This window comes from Rosa chinensis, chromosome 4 (assembly GCF_002994745.2).
Source record: "Rosa chinensis cultivar Old Blush chromosome 4, RchiOBHm-V2, whole genome shotgun sequence".
Lineage (NCBI taxonomy): Eukaryota > Viridiplantae > Streptophyta > Magnoliopsida > Rosales > Rosaceae > Rosa > Rosa chinensis.
In genome coordinates, this window is record NC_037091.1 from 21,003,214 (window position 1) to 21,020,219 (window position 17,006).

The 17,006-nt window shown below is 36.5% G+C and overlaps 2 protein-coding genes across 2 annotated transcripts; one reads left to right on the plus strand and one right to left on the minus strand.

Annotated features, from left to right (window-relative positions):
• Positions 1-701: 701 nt before the first annotated feature.
• On the minus strand, positions 702-4,923 carry LOC112200306 ((DL)-glycerol-3-phosphatase 2). The gene is made up of 6 exons (XM_024341330.2): positions 4,693-4,923; positions 3,777-4,001; positions 3,407-3,467; positions 3,063-3,210; positions 2,829-2,908; positions 702-1,145 (listed from the first exon to the last, which is right to left on the minus strand). The coding sequence occupies exons 1-6, from the start codon at positions 4,883-4,885 to the stop codon at positions 1,013-1,015; spliced, it is 840 nt and encodes a 279-aa protein (XP_024197098.1). The 5' UTR covers positions 4,886-4,923; the 3' UTR covers positions 702-1,012.
• A 7,801-nt stretch (positions 4,924-12,724) lies between these two features.
• Positions 12,725-13,534, plus strand: LOC112198972. The gene has a single exon (XM_024340049.1). It carries the CDS (start codon positions 12,725-12,727, stop codon positions 13,532-13,534), a length of 810 nt encoding a protein of 269 aa, XP_024195817.1.
• Positions 13,535-17,006: the final 3,472 nt, after the last annotated feature.

A 17,006-nucleotide genomic window follows, 5' to 3' on the forward strand; every position in this document is an offset into this window, starting at 1 on the left:
CGGACATTTCCTGCAGCACGATAAGAAGGAATAGGAAGGAACCAATTTGACAACCGTATCTCAGAATGTTCAAATGATTATCTGGAACTAATAACTTCAATACTAAAGAAGGGATATATCTCGATGGGAAAAGGGCAGTAGAAAAGGATTTCACGGGCACAAAGACTAAGGAAGTTCAGAAAGCCTAGCCGATGGGACTATCATATCAAGGCCCTTTCTATTAAGACCCCGGTACCGTCCTAGATCGCTTGCTGTCTCTTGGAATGGATTGACCTTCCTCTTTTGAGGGAGGTTTACGAGCTGTAACCAACAATATCAACTAAATAAGTTGGTAGCAACCCCGTGGCATCTCATCTCAATATTGATCTTCTCTATTTAATTTTTTTTTTTTTTTTTGGCAATGTCTCTATTTAAAATTTTGAAGGTTCAACCTCCCTGTTTAATCCAAACCAGTAGAGGACACAGCTAACTTGCTATGAGCTCTGGAAGGTCTTGAACACTGGTCGACCCTAAAAATTTGCCACTTCTGGAGTTCTAGGTAAAAATATTTACAATCTGCAGTCACCTTGAAAGTACAATGCGCTTCACATATTGCCCAAATTATACAAGGGATCTAAACTTCAGAAAGACGCTGGGGTCATTATCCAATTTATTCATCAAATCGACCAGAATAAAAAATTTCAACTGCACTTGGTCTCAGATTTTGGATGAGCGTGTTAAACCAATTCCAACTTTATATTCTTCTCATCAGGAATTTCTACAGGTTATACTGGATAAAAAATTTCTCACCATTGCAGTTGATGCGAGTCTAGTTTTGCATCATCTGTCGATAGTTCTTACATGTATGTTCAGCTATCAAATAAGCAAATGAATCTGGTAATCTTGAAAAGAAAAAAAGTCACACTTTTAAGTGGCTGACCAATTTTAGAATAATGCAATGATGTACCAAACCTTCTAACAATTTTAAATAACCCATTGTTCTTTCCCAATTGCAGCATAAGTACAACAGAGTTTAGCTTGCGGGATTGTCAAATGGAGGCAAACCCCAATCACTTGGGTTAAAATCCAACAGGGACCCCAGAACCTGGTCTGCAGCATCATGAAATGAGCTGTCCAACCTTGGATCTGGAACCATTACAACAGACCTGCACATCATATATGATCAACATATTAGCAACCAAGAACACACTAAGGTTGAACCAAGGGCCCGGTTTTATTTCTGCTCTGGGTTAGAACAGAAAAACAGGTAATACATGGTTTAAGATTTAACTACCATAAAGCTCAGATGACTTCTATTCTAAAGTTCGAGATGATACCAAGAACAAAAGTCATAGAATCTAATGTGCAAAGGCAAATTTTCTAATTTGAGAAGGGTTTTCCTTGTTCAATTGGAATCAAACCATATCAGGGTTTGTATCCAGATGCAATTCCAAGAAGAAATAATCCAAATTTAAGGCCTAAATCTCCCTGAGAAAAATTCACTCCCCTTCCCTAAAGTCCTTAATGAGAGGGCGCTTCCCAATGCATATTACCCTTCCAAGTCTTAAAGATTAAGAAACAAGACCTCATTTAAGGACCTGCATAACATATTGCCAATTTATAACAGATTGTTCGCAAAATATAATAGTGCCAGGCAAATAATTTAGACAATGTTACAGTATAAAAGCAGACGATAGAAGTTTCAACTCCCATGAAGCTCCAATGACCTCTATTGGTTGGGTTTTATTTGAGACGCTAAGAAGAACTAGTCTACATTCTACAGGTAAGTAAACATGGGACACTAGTACAGAAGCCAGATTTTCTATTTTGTGTAGTGGTCTTTCTTGTTCAATTGGAATTACGACAGCAATGCATGGTTGAGCTTGTTCATAGGTTACCTAATCATAATGCATTTCGCAAGCAAAACCTATCCACCTTTAAGGCCTTCATTTCAGTGACAAAGTTTCATGTCCCCTTCTATTAGGTTTTCTAGACTACAGTCCTTAAATAATTATTCTCAATGCATATCACCCATACAAATCTTAACAATTAAGAAACAAGACCTCATTGAAAGACCCTACAAAATTTCTAGCCTTCTCATTAGTTCTAGAGCCAACATGCTGCAAATTAAAAAGACTAAAATATCCATGGCACAAGTACTTTTATTTCCCAAAGTATGATCAGTGGCACAATAATTTAGGCTCAACCCCCTCTGTGTGAAAGAGGGATAGTTAGATGACCAACCTTGAGGCCAAACTCTTGACATATAGAACTGCTACTATAATTATCATTTACTTTGCAGGGATCCTCTATCTTCTTTAACTATTGTACTCTATTACAACAACTTTCAGATTAATTTTACTCACGACCCGAAGTGATGAGTCTTTGTCCATAGAAAATTCTATTTTGTAGTACTTCAAAACAAATCACCCAACTAATTCCATGATAAACATTTATATAATAAACACAAATCATATTTGAAGTTGTAAATTGTTGATGCATAATATGAAGGATATTTTCAGATGCAAACAAATAAGAAAGTTGCCAAACCCCTTATTGAGCAAACAGCCAATGCAACACTCGTTTATAGCAATCTAACACTTATCAATCAAAACAGCAAATGTAACAGTCATTTGTAGCAATCATGCCATTGAGCAAAGAACTTTTTTACGGTTAAACTGACATGATCAATGAACCTTCTACAAAATAATTAGTTCTAAAGATTTTTCAAAACTCTTGAACATATGATGAGAAACTGAAGCTTTCTGATAAGTAACAAATAATTTCATGTAGAGCAAGTGAACTATTTTCGAAACGTGAAAAAAAAAAAGTACAAATAAAGCACTTACATTCCAGCATTCTTAGCTGCAAGAACTCCAGAGGGTGCATCTTCGAACACAAGACATTTATTTGGATCTACTGGCCCACCCTGTTTACAGAAATCGTCTCATGAACCACTTCACATATGTTGACTTAAAATATGAATAAGATAAAAAGGTAATAACAGACTATGCCAAGTGACTACGTATGTAATCCAGAAATCAAACTATTATCACAAAGGAAAATATGTAACATGATTATACCTCAAAACGTTTGGACGCTGCAAGGAAAATTTCCGGTGAGGGTTTGCCTTGCTTAACTTCTGGATCGTCACCGTTGACAACATGATGCATCAATGAAAAAAGCTCATGATGGCTTTGTGTTTTCAATTCGAAATGTCGCTTATTAGAGCTGCAAGACATTTTCAAAAAAGTGATCCTGGTGGCCTTATTTACGATGTTATAATTTTATAATTTCAATCATAGTAACACTTATAGTTAGGCAGGTTGGAAGAAAATGATCATGCTCAAGAAATGCTCCAGATCTCTTCCATTTGGTAAAGCTGGTTACTAGTACAAAATGAAAAATATATATGAAAGAACTATACCCAGTTGCCAAGCAAAAGGGTATTGCTTTCGCATGTAGATGTCTGATCAACCTGCTGGCCCCTACAATTTATTACAATAATTAGATTCAAACTAGCAGAAGCATGTTGTACAATATTAATATCTCCCAAGTCAAAGAAAGTGAAAACTTTAAATTAGCATATGATCTGAGAAATTGGCAACAGAAAACATAAGATGCTGATCATTCTGATAAGCATTCACATTACAAACACAGTAGACTAAAAGAATGAGACGCCATACATATCTAGAAAGCTGAACCAGATACAGTTAAGCTTATTATGAAGTGTGAAGAGTACACAATCAAAAGGGCGTAAGTGTGCTAATATCTCTGTTTGCATATACTAATGGTACCTGGCATCAGCTCGCTTGTTGGAAACAACTTCTGCAACATTGCCTCTCTTTCAACCAGAAAGTCCTCAGCAGTAAGAGAGTCACTAAGTCCAGTGTCTTCAACAAAGACCCGAGCAGCTTCTATTGCTTTCTTTCCCATCATTTTTGCTTTCAAAGCCCAATCAAAAGTTTTATTGTACCTAGCAAGTATAATTTCCTGGACTTCAGTATAGAACTTCTCTGTGTCTGAGACAGCAAAAATCATATCAAACCATCAATTTCTTTCCTAGAATCTGGACATGAACTAGAAGCCTCAAACTTAAGAACCAAGGCATTGAGCAAACTCATAAAAACAAAAAAAATGTCTACAGGAGAAATCAATTAAGAGCAAAAAATTCCAAAATACACATAAAACAGAAAAGACATATTGAACTAAACTTGGTCCACACAATAATCGAAAACAAAGACCAATTGAAGATCTGAAATACAATGTTAGCAATAGATATGATTTTTAAACAGCGCTTCTATATATTAATCAAACTTGATAGGTCTAAGCATTAGTTCACTTTGTGATCCTTAGAAACCAATAAGCAAACTTGCAAACCCAAACAGTTTCATGGTACATAAAAATCCAATGATTCATAGCGGATGTCAACTTATGAATAATAATGACCATATCTCTTGCAATGCACAACTCAACCAGCCAACACAAAAAGACAATGTAAGATAAATCAACACATCAAGTCATCCTGTTTCAAGGGTGGAAAAGGTTCAAGCTTTTCTTTTGCCAATAAATCATAGTAACCAGAGTCCAAAAGAATCAAATAAAGAATCCAAGATATGTGGGTAGCAGACCATTTACAGTGAAATGAAGAGAAAGCTGCACAAGAATAATGAGAAGAGAGGAAATGCAGAGCCAAGTGTGGGATGAAATTACCTAGTAAGAGGCCGTCCATATCGAAAATGACATGGGTGATTGGTGCTTTGGCTGCAGAGGGATTTGCCATGGCCAAATAAGGTGTTGGGTTTTTGGGAAAGTTTAGAGATTTGGTGGGGAAATAAGGAAAAGGTATTGGTGAAGTAGCTATGGGAATTGGGAAAGCTAGTCGTTGGCAGAGGAGTCTTGGCATAGAGATGGCTGGGATCCAAATTACAAAGCAAGCTGGACCCGGCTAAACCGTCGGCACTTGTATTATATAGTATATACACCTCACTCTCCCCTTCAAATCTGCCATCTGCGAAAGAAAATTATACGCATCTCGGCCCAAGCCCAATGGAGATCTTCCCTAAACCCTTGATCCAAATCGACAAAAGTGAAGATTTTCTTCATTGTTTTTGTTGTTTCCCCATCAATCTGCTTATATGAACAATACGAGGGTTTCTTTTTGATAGTTAGCACGGCCTCATTTGGTTTGCAGAAAGGAAAGTAATTTCATTGTCTTTCTCATAGGAAAGGAAATGACATTTCTGAAGAACTTTCAATTCCGATGTTTGGTAACATAAAGAAAATTATCCAGAAAGTTGTTAAAAAGTTTGCAATTAATGCAGTAAAATAATGTGTTGTGACTTGTGAGTAATAAATGCAAGAAAAGAATGGGAAAAAGTGATTCCTTTAGATGATGGAATGAACCATTTTCTCCTCCATTTTCTTTTGCTTCAGGAAAGTATTTCTCTTCCTTTTGTACCCCAAAACCATAAAAGGAACAACTTTCCTCTCATGTTGCTTAGTTTCCAAGAACCAAACGAGGCTTAAATAGAATGTCAGGACCCACCCCAGAATTACCCTCCTAACTCCAAGATGGACCTGCGGGGCCCACTTTTTCTGGAAAATTTGACATAACTTCCCCTAAAAGTTGACAACCCTAAACCTGCTGAAAACACTTCTAAGTAATATAAATTTCAATGCTTGAAGCCACCCTGCTTCCTAGTAACAATCCGCAAATATCCAAATATAAACACCGTACTACACAAACATATCCACTTATATAAATTACAACCCAGCAAATCAAATCTTTCAGCTTCCTCCAATATTATACAACTCCCATACACTCATAATTATACAAATGTATAAATCCAACCTTTTAAGGTAATTAGAGCAATCTATAGAACACACTCGAAATATAATACATATGGTAGGTTAATAAATAACCTACTGAGGATAGATGGCAAAGGTGGTGCTAGCCTCCACTCCTAAGCCGGTCAGCAACGCTGCGATCTGGGCAATTGAAACTCAAGGGCCCAAAGGGAAAGTACATAAAAACGTTAGCGTGAGAGGACAAAATAAATAAGCATAACGAAAGAAGAGTTTATACTTTCCCACAGTTTTAAATTTATAAAATCTCGATGCATGCAACGTTTATAAAACGTATTTCTTTAAATTCAAAAACTCGTGAAAAACATACCGGCCCCGCTGGTTAAGAGAAATCGGACTAGCCCCGCTAGTCAAGTAACAATAAAATATGGGGAATAAATTTCACCATACGAAAGAAAGGAGCCTCCCAGGCTCGGGTCGGAGTGTCCCACACTCTGGAGCATCCCATGCTCTGCTCTTACTCACCCACAAACACATAGTAAGCAGGGAGGAGTACTAATAGGCTAGCTAGCAATAAAATATAGCGACCCAGGTATGGTGGGTAAAAACTATTCAAAACCAATAAATCTATAAGGCTTCCCCATGTCCCATGAATAAAGAAAACACAGGTACGATTCCCAACCGTACCCGGAAACTCTCATAAAAAGTCATATAAATCAACAGCGTGTCCCACACGCTAAAAAAATAATTAGATTATCAATAAGGCATTCCCAATGCCAAAACCGAGAGTCGATAAATAAATATGAAGATTTACTCCATCGAAAACTCATTTCGGAAATAAAATCTCAAATCGACGAATATAAATATAATATAAATAGTATAAATCCGGAAATCACATCGAAAATAATTCGTCGAAAATCAACATCAATTATAAATTCGAATCCGAGCATAACAACTTAATAACCGAAATTCACAACCGGTATAAATCATAAATACTTCATGAAAATCATTATCGAAGGCAAATCCATGAGATAAATCGCAATCAAATTCCGAAATCAATTCATATGCTCGGAAAGTAATATGTTAATTAAATAGAACATACTTTAATACATAAATGCATGCATCACTTATTTGAAAACAAAAGTCCACTCACAGTGTACGGCTAAGCCTGCCGTCGATCCGAACCCTCCTCGAGGGAATCCTCCTCACGTCCGGTACAATATAACGTTCGTAAACCCTTAATTACTGGATGAAAAACTAAATTACGATAAGTAAAACCAACCCTAACATTGTCTTTATATGCCCAAAACCTCCCAATCTTCTTCACTAATGTCAATCCCTTAATGTATGGGCTTTAGGGCCGAATCAAGGAAATCCGATGGATGGATTCCTCGTAATTCAATTAACAATTTCCACCCTTGAATAAACATCGAAATCCATACTCCCTCTTCTCTAATTCTATCCCAAAGCTGCCATTAAGAAACTAAATGTATGATTGACTAATTATCTCAACAACAGAAGTTAAAGACTGGCCAAACACCATCTCACGCGCCACCAACAGTGGCGGTGCGTGGCACCCACACACTGGTACCAACCTCCACCACCGGCTGCCAAATTCCATGTACAGCAACAACTCAACCCACTGATTAATTTTCTCAACTACAACACCCAAATTTTACCTGGAAATGGTCGAATCCGGCCGGTGAAGATAACCCAAAAATTCAAGAACCCTATGATGTCGATTTGGCCTCTACACAGCAAATTGGGATGCAAGACCTTAGGGGAAATGATCTCCGTCGAAAACCGAGCCTTCGACGCCGGTTTGGTGACCGGAGATGGCCGGAATCCCGGAAATCGGCAAAAATCACGAACTGCTACAGTTACCTTCCCAGCTCAAAATCGAGCTCCTCCGGCCAAATCTCCACAAAATACCACCACATATGCGTCAAGGGGGAGGAGACGAGCTTGGGGATAGCCGGATTTCGTCGTGGGTCGGCCGGAGAGGGAAGAAATCGAAGGAAGAGAATCGGGGCCGAAAGGGAGGAAGGGTCGGGGAAGGAGAAGAGAGAGTTACCGGGGGCTAGGTAGAATTTCCGAAAATGAAAATCTACCAACAGTAACTTCCATATATATATATTAATTACCATGAACAATAACTTCAACATTTTTGGCCATAACTCTCACATACTAAGTCCAATTTTTACGCACCACATATGCACGTGCTCGGTTTAAAGTCCTCTACAACTTTCATGAAGGAAATTTTCTCATAAACGGCTCCAAACAAAAGTCAACCTTTTAGGGCCACTAAAATATCGATAAAAAGTAAAAATTGAAAGTATTCGACAATTACCGTCCAAATAGTGAGTAAATCGTTAATTCTAGGTTCGGGACGTAACATAGAATCCAATTACATTTTACTGACCCTCATTAAACACTTGATTTACCTTAATAACAATTCACTAAGCCATGATAAACACTTTTATGACTTCCAACAAATTTGTCCATATTATTCTAAAAATCCCCTTGGTTGGCCGCCTAGACCCATCCTAATTGCCTAAGCGCTAGGTGGTGGGCAGCCGTCTCGATTAGTCTAGTGGGCGCCCAAGTAGATGGAGTTTTTAAAAATGTTTTTTTTTAGTCAAATACTTAAAAATGACTTTTTATTTGTAGTTACTTTTTTGAATTGAAATAGTCAGCGCGATTTTATAATTCAGCAAGCAGTACCAAACAATACACCTCGACAGAAAGAGTTGTCATTTTATTTCTAAGAAAATAGAACTCCACAAACCCAGAATACACATATCTTTTAGAAAGTCTACGCACCATTATTCTAATAAAACCTAGAAACTCAGAAGCAATTAAATAAATGTTTCAACCAAATACTAGTTTTTGTAATTACTTTTTTTTTAGAAAAGTTTTTGTAATTACTTGTTCCTTGCTCAACTTTTTCCATGTTTTAATTAATTATACTACTAATTAAGTATACTTTTATGTCTTATATTTATTATTGTATAATAAAATTAAAATGACATAAAAATACGCCTTAGCACCTACGCGTTAGGCCCTCTCCACCGCCTAGCAATCACCTTGCAATTTCTAGAACAACAACTATAACCACTTTTTGTCCTTATTAGGAAATAGTTAAAAAAATTGCATTTTTGTTGGAAAATCTCAAAATTGTGTAAACTGATTGAAAAATACGGGAAAATATCTAATTTTGAGGAAAATTATTATTTTTTTATCGAGTTATGTGTTGTTAAATTTGAAATATTAGAGTTTTTTTTTTATCTTGTTTTATTTTTTGTTTTTAAATAGAAATTGATATTAGTAAAACCAATAGCCAACGGCTGGACCTGCAATCTCCTCAATAACTTAAATTCTAGGCATCAGATTTGGTCTACTTCTTATCCATCTCAGCATCTTTCTTCACAACCCTGCTCTTTCTAGCTGTATCATAAGGGAGTATATGCTACCCACCGCCCTACCTTTTTCTTCTTGATCTGCCCATTAATCGCACGTGCCACGCCAACAAGCCCATGTCAACAGCATCTAGGTTTTGCTTTCATAAGAATCATAACGCCAAGCTCAAGCGCAGCTAATTTGATTACTGAAATCCTTTTGTTCATATAGACTGAGAATATTTATATTTTTCTAAAGTTATGCGTAATTTAAGGTTAATAAAAAATATTTTTTTGATTGATTCTTAATTAATAAATATCTTCCGGTCGTTGGGGGGCGCCCGGGGTCCGGGGGGGGGGGGGTGTGGGGCGGGGCGGCGGGGGGGAGGTGGACCTTGTCTTCTATAGGCAAAATGTATTTCAAAGGAATTGATTTTCACTACCGGCCTCCTCCATCGGTTCATGATTTCTGCCGAAGTAGATAGAGTTGACTGGCCTACTCTTTGTAAGGCTCTCTTTCGTATTGGTCGTCCGACCTTATGATTTGTAAACTGGATATATAGATAAAGAACTATCGGGTTGTTTTTGGCTCATCATGCATGAACTTTGTTTATTTGACTTGTATAAACTACTCATCGACTGGGTCATAATCCTATATATTCTCTAGGTAGTTCAACTTGAAAGAACTTAAAACCAGACAATAACATGGATTCTATATTAGTCGGTTATGAAACCAGACCATATCTATGTCTTTATCGTAATACCACCCCTAAATCTATTTCTTTACGAATCCCATAGATCTATGGATCATTATACCATCATGCATATACAATCAAGTTGCCTTTCAAATGTTCGAATAGCTAAAATACCGATCACTGTCCTCTGAAACATAAACTAGATATATCTATACGACTATACCATTCCTTGTCCACGACACTACTTTAGGTTGAATATAGGGTGAAAAGTTAGTAAGGCTTTTATAAGAAAGGAAGATCTTTCCTTCATCTCATAGAAAATGAAAGTTGTGGGGTATATCCCTGAATTCCTTGACTATCAATTACTTGATACCGCGGTGTTTAATTCTTTCATTATAGAATAGGGCATCTTAGCTGGTAAAAGGTAAAAGAGATTCGACATATTTTCAATATAGGTCAGAAAGAGCATTATCAATAGCTATCTTAATATTTGTTTTTTTTCCCCTCTAATTTAAAGGAAAATGAGCATTTTTTTTGCTCTAACAGCTTCCCTAAACTTAGGGATAATTTAGGGATAGTGAGAAGAGAAATCTCTATAACTTTTAGGAGAAAATGTCTTATTTATTTATTTTAATCAAGATCACACTATATCCTAAAAAACTTTCTAGGCCTAAAGACTAATTAATTCATGTGCGGGAATTATGTCAAAACACTTTCTCCCCACTAGCTAGCTACTAAGAATAGATTGAGATTTAAACTCCAATTAGCTTCGGTAGGATTTGAACCCGGGTGTGGGGGTTTCACACTTAGAGGCTCTTATCAACTCAATCACTTGTGGTGATCATTACTTAAGAGAAAAAATGTTGGGCCTTAAACGACAAGAGAATAACTTGAAATTAGTAACGACACGCACCACAATTTAGAAGGCATTTGGGCTTGAGATCTTCGATTCTATCCCCACGATCCCGATCACCTGGTCAGCAACTGACCAGGGATCATTTGCTCAAATTGGACGGTTGACAGATCTCCTTCCCCAAAATTCAGATATCTGTCAACCGTCCGATTGATCGGACGGTAAGTGAGCAAATGATCTCTGGTCAGTTGCTGACCAGGTGATCGGGACTGTCTATCCCCATTTCTCTGTCTCTCTCCCTGTCTCCCACTAATATATTGACGTAGAAGGACATGTGTCACCGGACCTAACAGCTACTTGATAGAGTTAATTGAGTTTATGAAAAAAATTATGCTTTTTTCTTTATAATAATTAATCAAAATATAAACGCCTCCTAAAAACATGCACTGACCCAGCTACCCAGGTTCATCATCTTCTTTCCTCCAGTAGTACTCCTCTTCTAAATTGATCAAAGATCCTCCAGTAATACTCTTCTTTTCTAAATTGATAAAAGAGTATTCGATCGGAGACATTCGGAAGAAGAACTAACTGTAGGTTTGCGTTTTTCAGAAACAAATGAAGTTTGAATTAGACTAGCTTTCTGGTGATAGTTACCTCTCACCTTACAAGCTAGTCATGTTCAGAGGTTCTAGGTGGTAAGATGGATGAAAATAAAAGTTATCCCAATAAAGATTTTCGATACACATGCATATTTCATGTTCATCTTGACTGGTAGTCCATCTCACTTGATTAATTCATAAGTATAAAATCTTGCAATTCTAATTACATGCATTACCCGTAATTTTAACGTGTCTTGTTCAAATTTACACACATGCCTTATGAACTCTAATCTTAAATTCTTAATACTAATTAGCCTTGTTTCTTAATCAAACCTACCACTCTCGATCGTACATTGCTGTTTGGTAGCTGTAAACAGCCAATAACGGTATGAATTTTAGGTCAATATAATAGAATTAAGTAAGGTACAGTTCGTTCAGCTTGTACCCACTAGAAATTAAAGGAATATGGTATTTTATAATTCAGCTTGTACCCTAAAGTCCACTAAGTATAATTCAGCCTGTACCCTAAAGCTACTAGTAGTAAGACCATATAAATGGATCTTATTAACAAGACTAAAAGTTCATATATACATAATACATTAATGAATTATTCATTTACGGTACATCAGTATATCGGTACATCAAATAGTTCGACTAGCTCAACTCATTAATTTGTAAATTAACTCCAACTAATGATCTCCTCCGTTATGTTATTTTTTTTCATGTTTAAATTGAAGTGATGTAGCTATGGGGTCATAGGTACTACTCTTAATTGGTCGTTTGAGCGATGACCGATACAGTTTCGGTATTCAAAGGCCGCCCCCCCCCAAGAAAAGAAAATTTTCTACTGCAAAACATTAAATGTCTGATGACTTCAACCAAGAACTAGTACCTTATGTCTTATGATCGATCTAAAGGACGGGTATGCTAGCTGCAAGCTAGCTAGATACCTTAAATCTTCCTCCATCTTCTTTAATTTACCTTTGACCATAAAATACCATATAGGAAATTCAGCATCTTGTTTACTAAGTCTGACATGAGGTTAGCTAGTTACATCTCAACAAGTCTCCTCTCCGTTCTATTTTGATTAGACTCGATCTGTTTCATTTCAGAGAAAGAAAAGCCTTTCTCTATCTCCTTCTCTCATGTCTTCTAGAAGCCCATAACACCCCAAAATATATGTCGCTTTATAAAACTCCAAGTGATAAAAAAAATAAAGCCCAGAATTAATAATATTCCAAGGAAATTATCTACACAACACCTCCCCTGTCTTTATGTATATATACTGGCCTTGGTCTCTTCTCAATTAACAATTAAGCTATTGTTTCCAAACCATATATTCTTCTTCTTCTTCTCTCTCTCTCTACAATATACTCTCCTCGATCTCCAACAATGGGAGACGATAATACCAACAACACGGATTTTCAATTTCATCCAGACCCCTACGAAGACGAAGAAGCCGAGGAGGCACTTTCTCTCTGCGACCTTCCACTGGACACCGAAGCTGAAGAGTTCCACGATTTGTCGTCCAAGTTCCTAAACGCTCGCTGCTCTTCCTCCGAATTCTTCGAGTTCTTCAGTGACCAGAGCTCCGATAGCTTCATGTGTTCCGCCGAAGACATCATCGTCTGTGGCAAACTCATACCCTTCAAAGAGAACACACCCACTCCTCAAGCTCCAAAGCCTTCTTCGAATCCCAAGCATGATCATCAGAAGAAACAAACAGCTTTTCGACGACGGTCCGAATCACTGTCCGGGATACAAAGCACCGTCACGAGATCAAGCAGCACCAAGAACAAGATCATGATGACCAACAGCCGGTCGTTGGATTACAGGAAACTTCACCGCCAAAGCTCGATGGTTTCACCGGTGCCGGAGATGGATCGAAACTCTTCAGTAAGGAGTGTGGGATCTTCAAAGTCCGATAAGAAGAGTACTAGTAGTGGTAAGCCAAAATGGTCATTTCTTTTGTTTGGGATTGTCAAATTTCCGGCGGAGATGGATCTCAGCGACATCAAGAGCCGGCAGGTCAGGAAAAACCCGTCTACCACTCTGTTTCCCGATACTTCCGTCGGGAAGTGTCCGTCGGTCAGTCGGAGCAACTCCGGTAACAAGGGCTCTTGGAAGCTGCTCAGGGCATTGAGCTGCAAGGATCATGCGAGTGTTTCTGTAACGACGTCGTACTACGTGTCGCAAGTATGAGAGAATTTGTCACGTGACATTTCTGTGCCATCTTATGTATCATAACCCTAAAGCTCTAGCTAACCCATTTATTATACGATTGAGTGAGGTAGCATTCTCTCTTGCTTGTAAGATTTGACAGTGTTATACAATTAAATTTTCGATTTGAACCGCAATAGACCTTGATTAAGGTTCAGATTGACAGTTTAACAACGTAACACTATGTCAGTTCTTATTGCGGATGACTTTTTAGTATAATCCACTTGGGTTTTTGGAGTTTTTTTGGGTTTGTGGGTTTGATAATGATTTGCATGAGAGGGGGAAAATGATCATTAAAAACTTCTTTGACTTGCTTGGAAGGGAGGATAAAATATGAACAATTCTTAGATTCACTTCTATGGTGAACTAGCATATTCACCTCCATTGTTAATTAATTAACATACTTTTACTTAATAAATTTATAATCCGACGGTCCATATCTTAAATTAGCATTTAAAAATCATCTCTGTAAAAAATAAATCGAATCGGAAATCGTTTAATTATCTAATTGAAGCAAACAAATGGATGGTTCTAACAACACTTACTACTATTATGATGAACCGTCCATGTATTTCATAGAAATGAATAACTAAAACGTCTTTAATTTGATTGATTTTTTATAGAGCTAATCTTTGTATTACGTTATATAACATGAATGGTTGGATTATAAATTTATTAAATAAAAGTATGTTAATCGACAATGAGGATGAATATTCGCCTTAGGGATGAACCTAAGAATTGTCTATAAAATATATATAGAATTATGAGTTATGACTTTCCGTGAAAGCAAGGATTGTGTACAGTATCAGAAGCATGGTTGTCGAACGACGATCGTGCCCTATTTCTCTCTCTGTGGTTCCTAGTAAATTGGGGTTGAAGCTGGGTTTGTTTGTTAGGTGGCCACATGAATGAAATGAATGAAATTCACGAGAATCTTAATTACGTCATTAAATTCTCATGATTTTGTTTCTATTTATTTGTATCCATTTGTCAGTTGCGAATTTCTATTTTTTCTCAACATTTATATATCGATTCACCTAGATTTTTCTGTCATTACTTGTCATACACTCATATCAAGACAAGAAATTAATTATGTTTACTTTGTAATAATCTGATGATCAACCTTGTAATCACTAATTAATATTAAATCCAATACCTTTTGAATTTTGAATGGATTAATCTTGCACCAGCACAACAACTGCATGAAGCTAAAAGCAAATCATTTTAAATCTTTAGGATTTTCAAATTGTGTAGTTGTCATCTTTAATGTTGGATTTTAGTGATTAGTGGCTAGCATATATTGAAAATGACTAATAAGTAATAAATTAGTAAAAAAAAAAAAATTAATTAAATCCAATTAGTATTAATTATATCAAAGTTTAAACGGTATTAACTACGTAAATCCACTATTGATTGTCAGCTAGCTTGTTATAAAGGAATATTTTCTTTTCTGTCTACTTGTTGTGATCACTATTAGGCCGATAGTATGTAAAACCACTTAATTAGCAAGAAAAGTACGACATTTGGTGTTAGAACACTGTATAATGAACACAAGTTGGTTCCATTTGCAAGTCAAATAATGAAGTTTTTGATGCCCAAACATGAATGTTGAGAAGCGAAAGCATTAGTCATGTTTATTATCTCGCATAGTGAAATATATAAAAGATGTTATATTGGTAAACAGTTTTTGCATGTCATATTTATTTTATCAGATGTTATATCGTTAAACAGTGTTTGCGTGTCATATTTGTTTTGATCAGCGTTTATGTATTGGGCTATATGACTCACTATGAATTAGCAATAATAAGAACAAAAAACTTTGAACAAATTATCAACTAAGATAATGTTAATTATCAGCTTCATATCAATATTACATCTTTGAACGAGGTGTTGGCTACTCTTCTAAGTAAACCTGGTATTTTCTTTCACCCAATTTCAATAATGATGATGTGGGCTATTAGAGGTTTGATTGCAACTCTTTGCTGTATTTGCAAGTAAACAATCCATATAACTTCGTCATGATGTGTAATAACCAAATACTAGTTTATTATAGTCTATATATTAATAATTAGTTAATCAAGCATATTATATTTACCCCAGAAATCTTGAGTAAAGCCTCTTGGTCCTCTTGAGGAGAAGAACCAATTTCTAATATTTGGTATCAATATCGATCAACCCCCTCATTCTAGAAGACTTTTCTTTTTGGTCATGCATGTGTTGTGTGTGTGTATTTTTTTTTTCTTTGGCATTCCTTCAAGGCCTTTAAATGATATTACGTATTATTTCACTTTTTCATAGTTCAACCTCGTACGACTCGCCGTCGGCCGTCCATGCTTCTCTCATGGTGGTAGGTTTTCTATTTGGCCGGCATACACAGCGACGGAATTGATGCTCTCAAGCCAATCAGCGTGAACTCAACTAGTATAGCAGTATAACTATCAAGCGTAATAGTGTAATTATGAAATGTAGGAGTGTATAAGCGTTAACATATAGCCAAGTAGGTAACCAAGTAGCAACTAAGAAAGCTAGCTAAGAAACCAACATCTTCAACAAAGCCTCTCGTACCCTAACATAATTGTCCATATATAGAACCAAGGAAGACAACCTCAGGCAAATTGTGCCCACTATTCCAACGGAAAACCAACTATTCCCCCCATCTCCACCGTCATCAGCTAAATTTAGGTTAATCTGTAAAAGTAAAACCTTAGAGAAGTAGGGATTGAAGAACTAGCTAAGTGAACAATTTAACGAACAAGTCTCCCTCGAACGAAAATAGCACCTAGGCTAGGGTTACGGTCAGGCAGCAAAGAGTTTCTCTCACGCGGGGATGAGACCAGCTAGCAAGGGCTTGTATTTGTTCTCACAGTCTCACTAGTTTCTGTGTAAAACTATTTTAAGCCTTAACCTTACGTTTCCTTGCATCCACTTACTTCCAATCAATGCAAAATAAAAGTTGACAAAAAAAGAAAAAATCAATGCAAAATAATTATATATTAGCATGCCAAGCTATTAAGTTAAGGGTTAGTAACTTTTATGCTATTAATCATTGCCGGAGAATTATGTTGTCAACAAATTCATAATGCCGATCATCACGTATAATGACAATGTTAATGAAAAGAAGCTTCAAACAAAATGGAACCAATACACGTACCATTTACATGGCCCATCTTGATATGATTATCATCTAGTGCTCGATCTATTTATTTACACATATTGACCGGTCATAATTGATATTATACCCCTTTGACAGGAGGTGGATCATTCATATTGGGTTCAAAATTTCAAGTGAAATGTACACCAAATTAACTTTTGCAAGAAAATAAAATCTGAAAAGTGATGAAATGAATTATGAAATATAAGTGGCATGGGTAGTTTAATTTACTACCGGTTGTATCGAGACAATTCGGATAAACTTCTACACCTAGTTATAAATATGGTTAAGTTGAATATCATA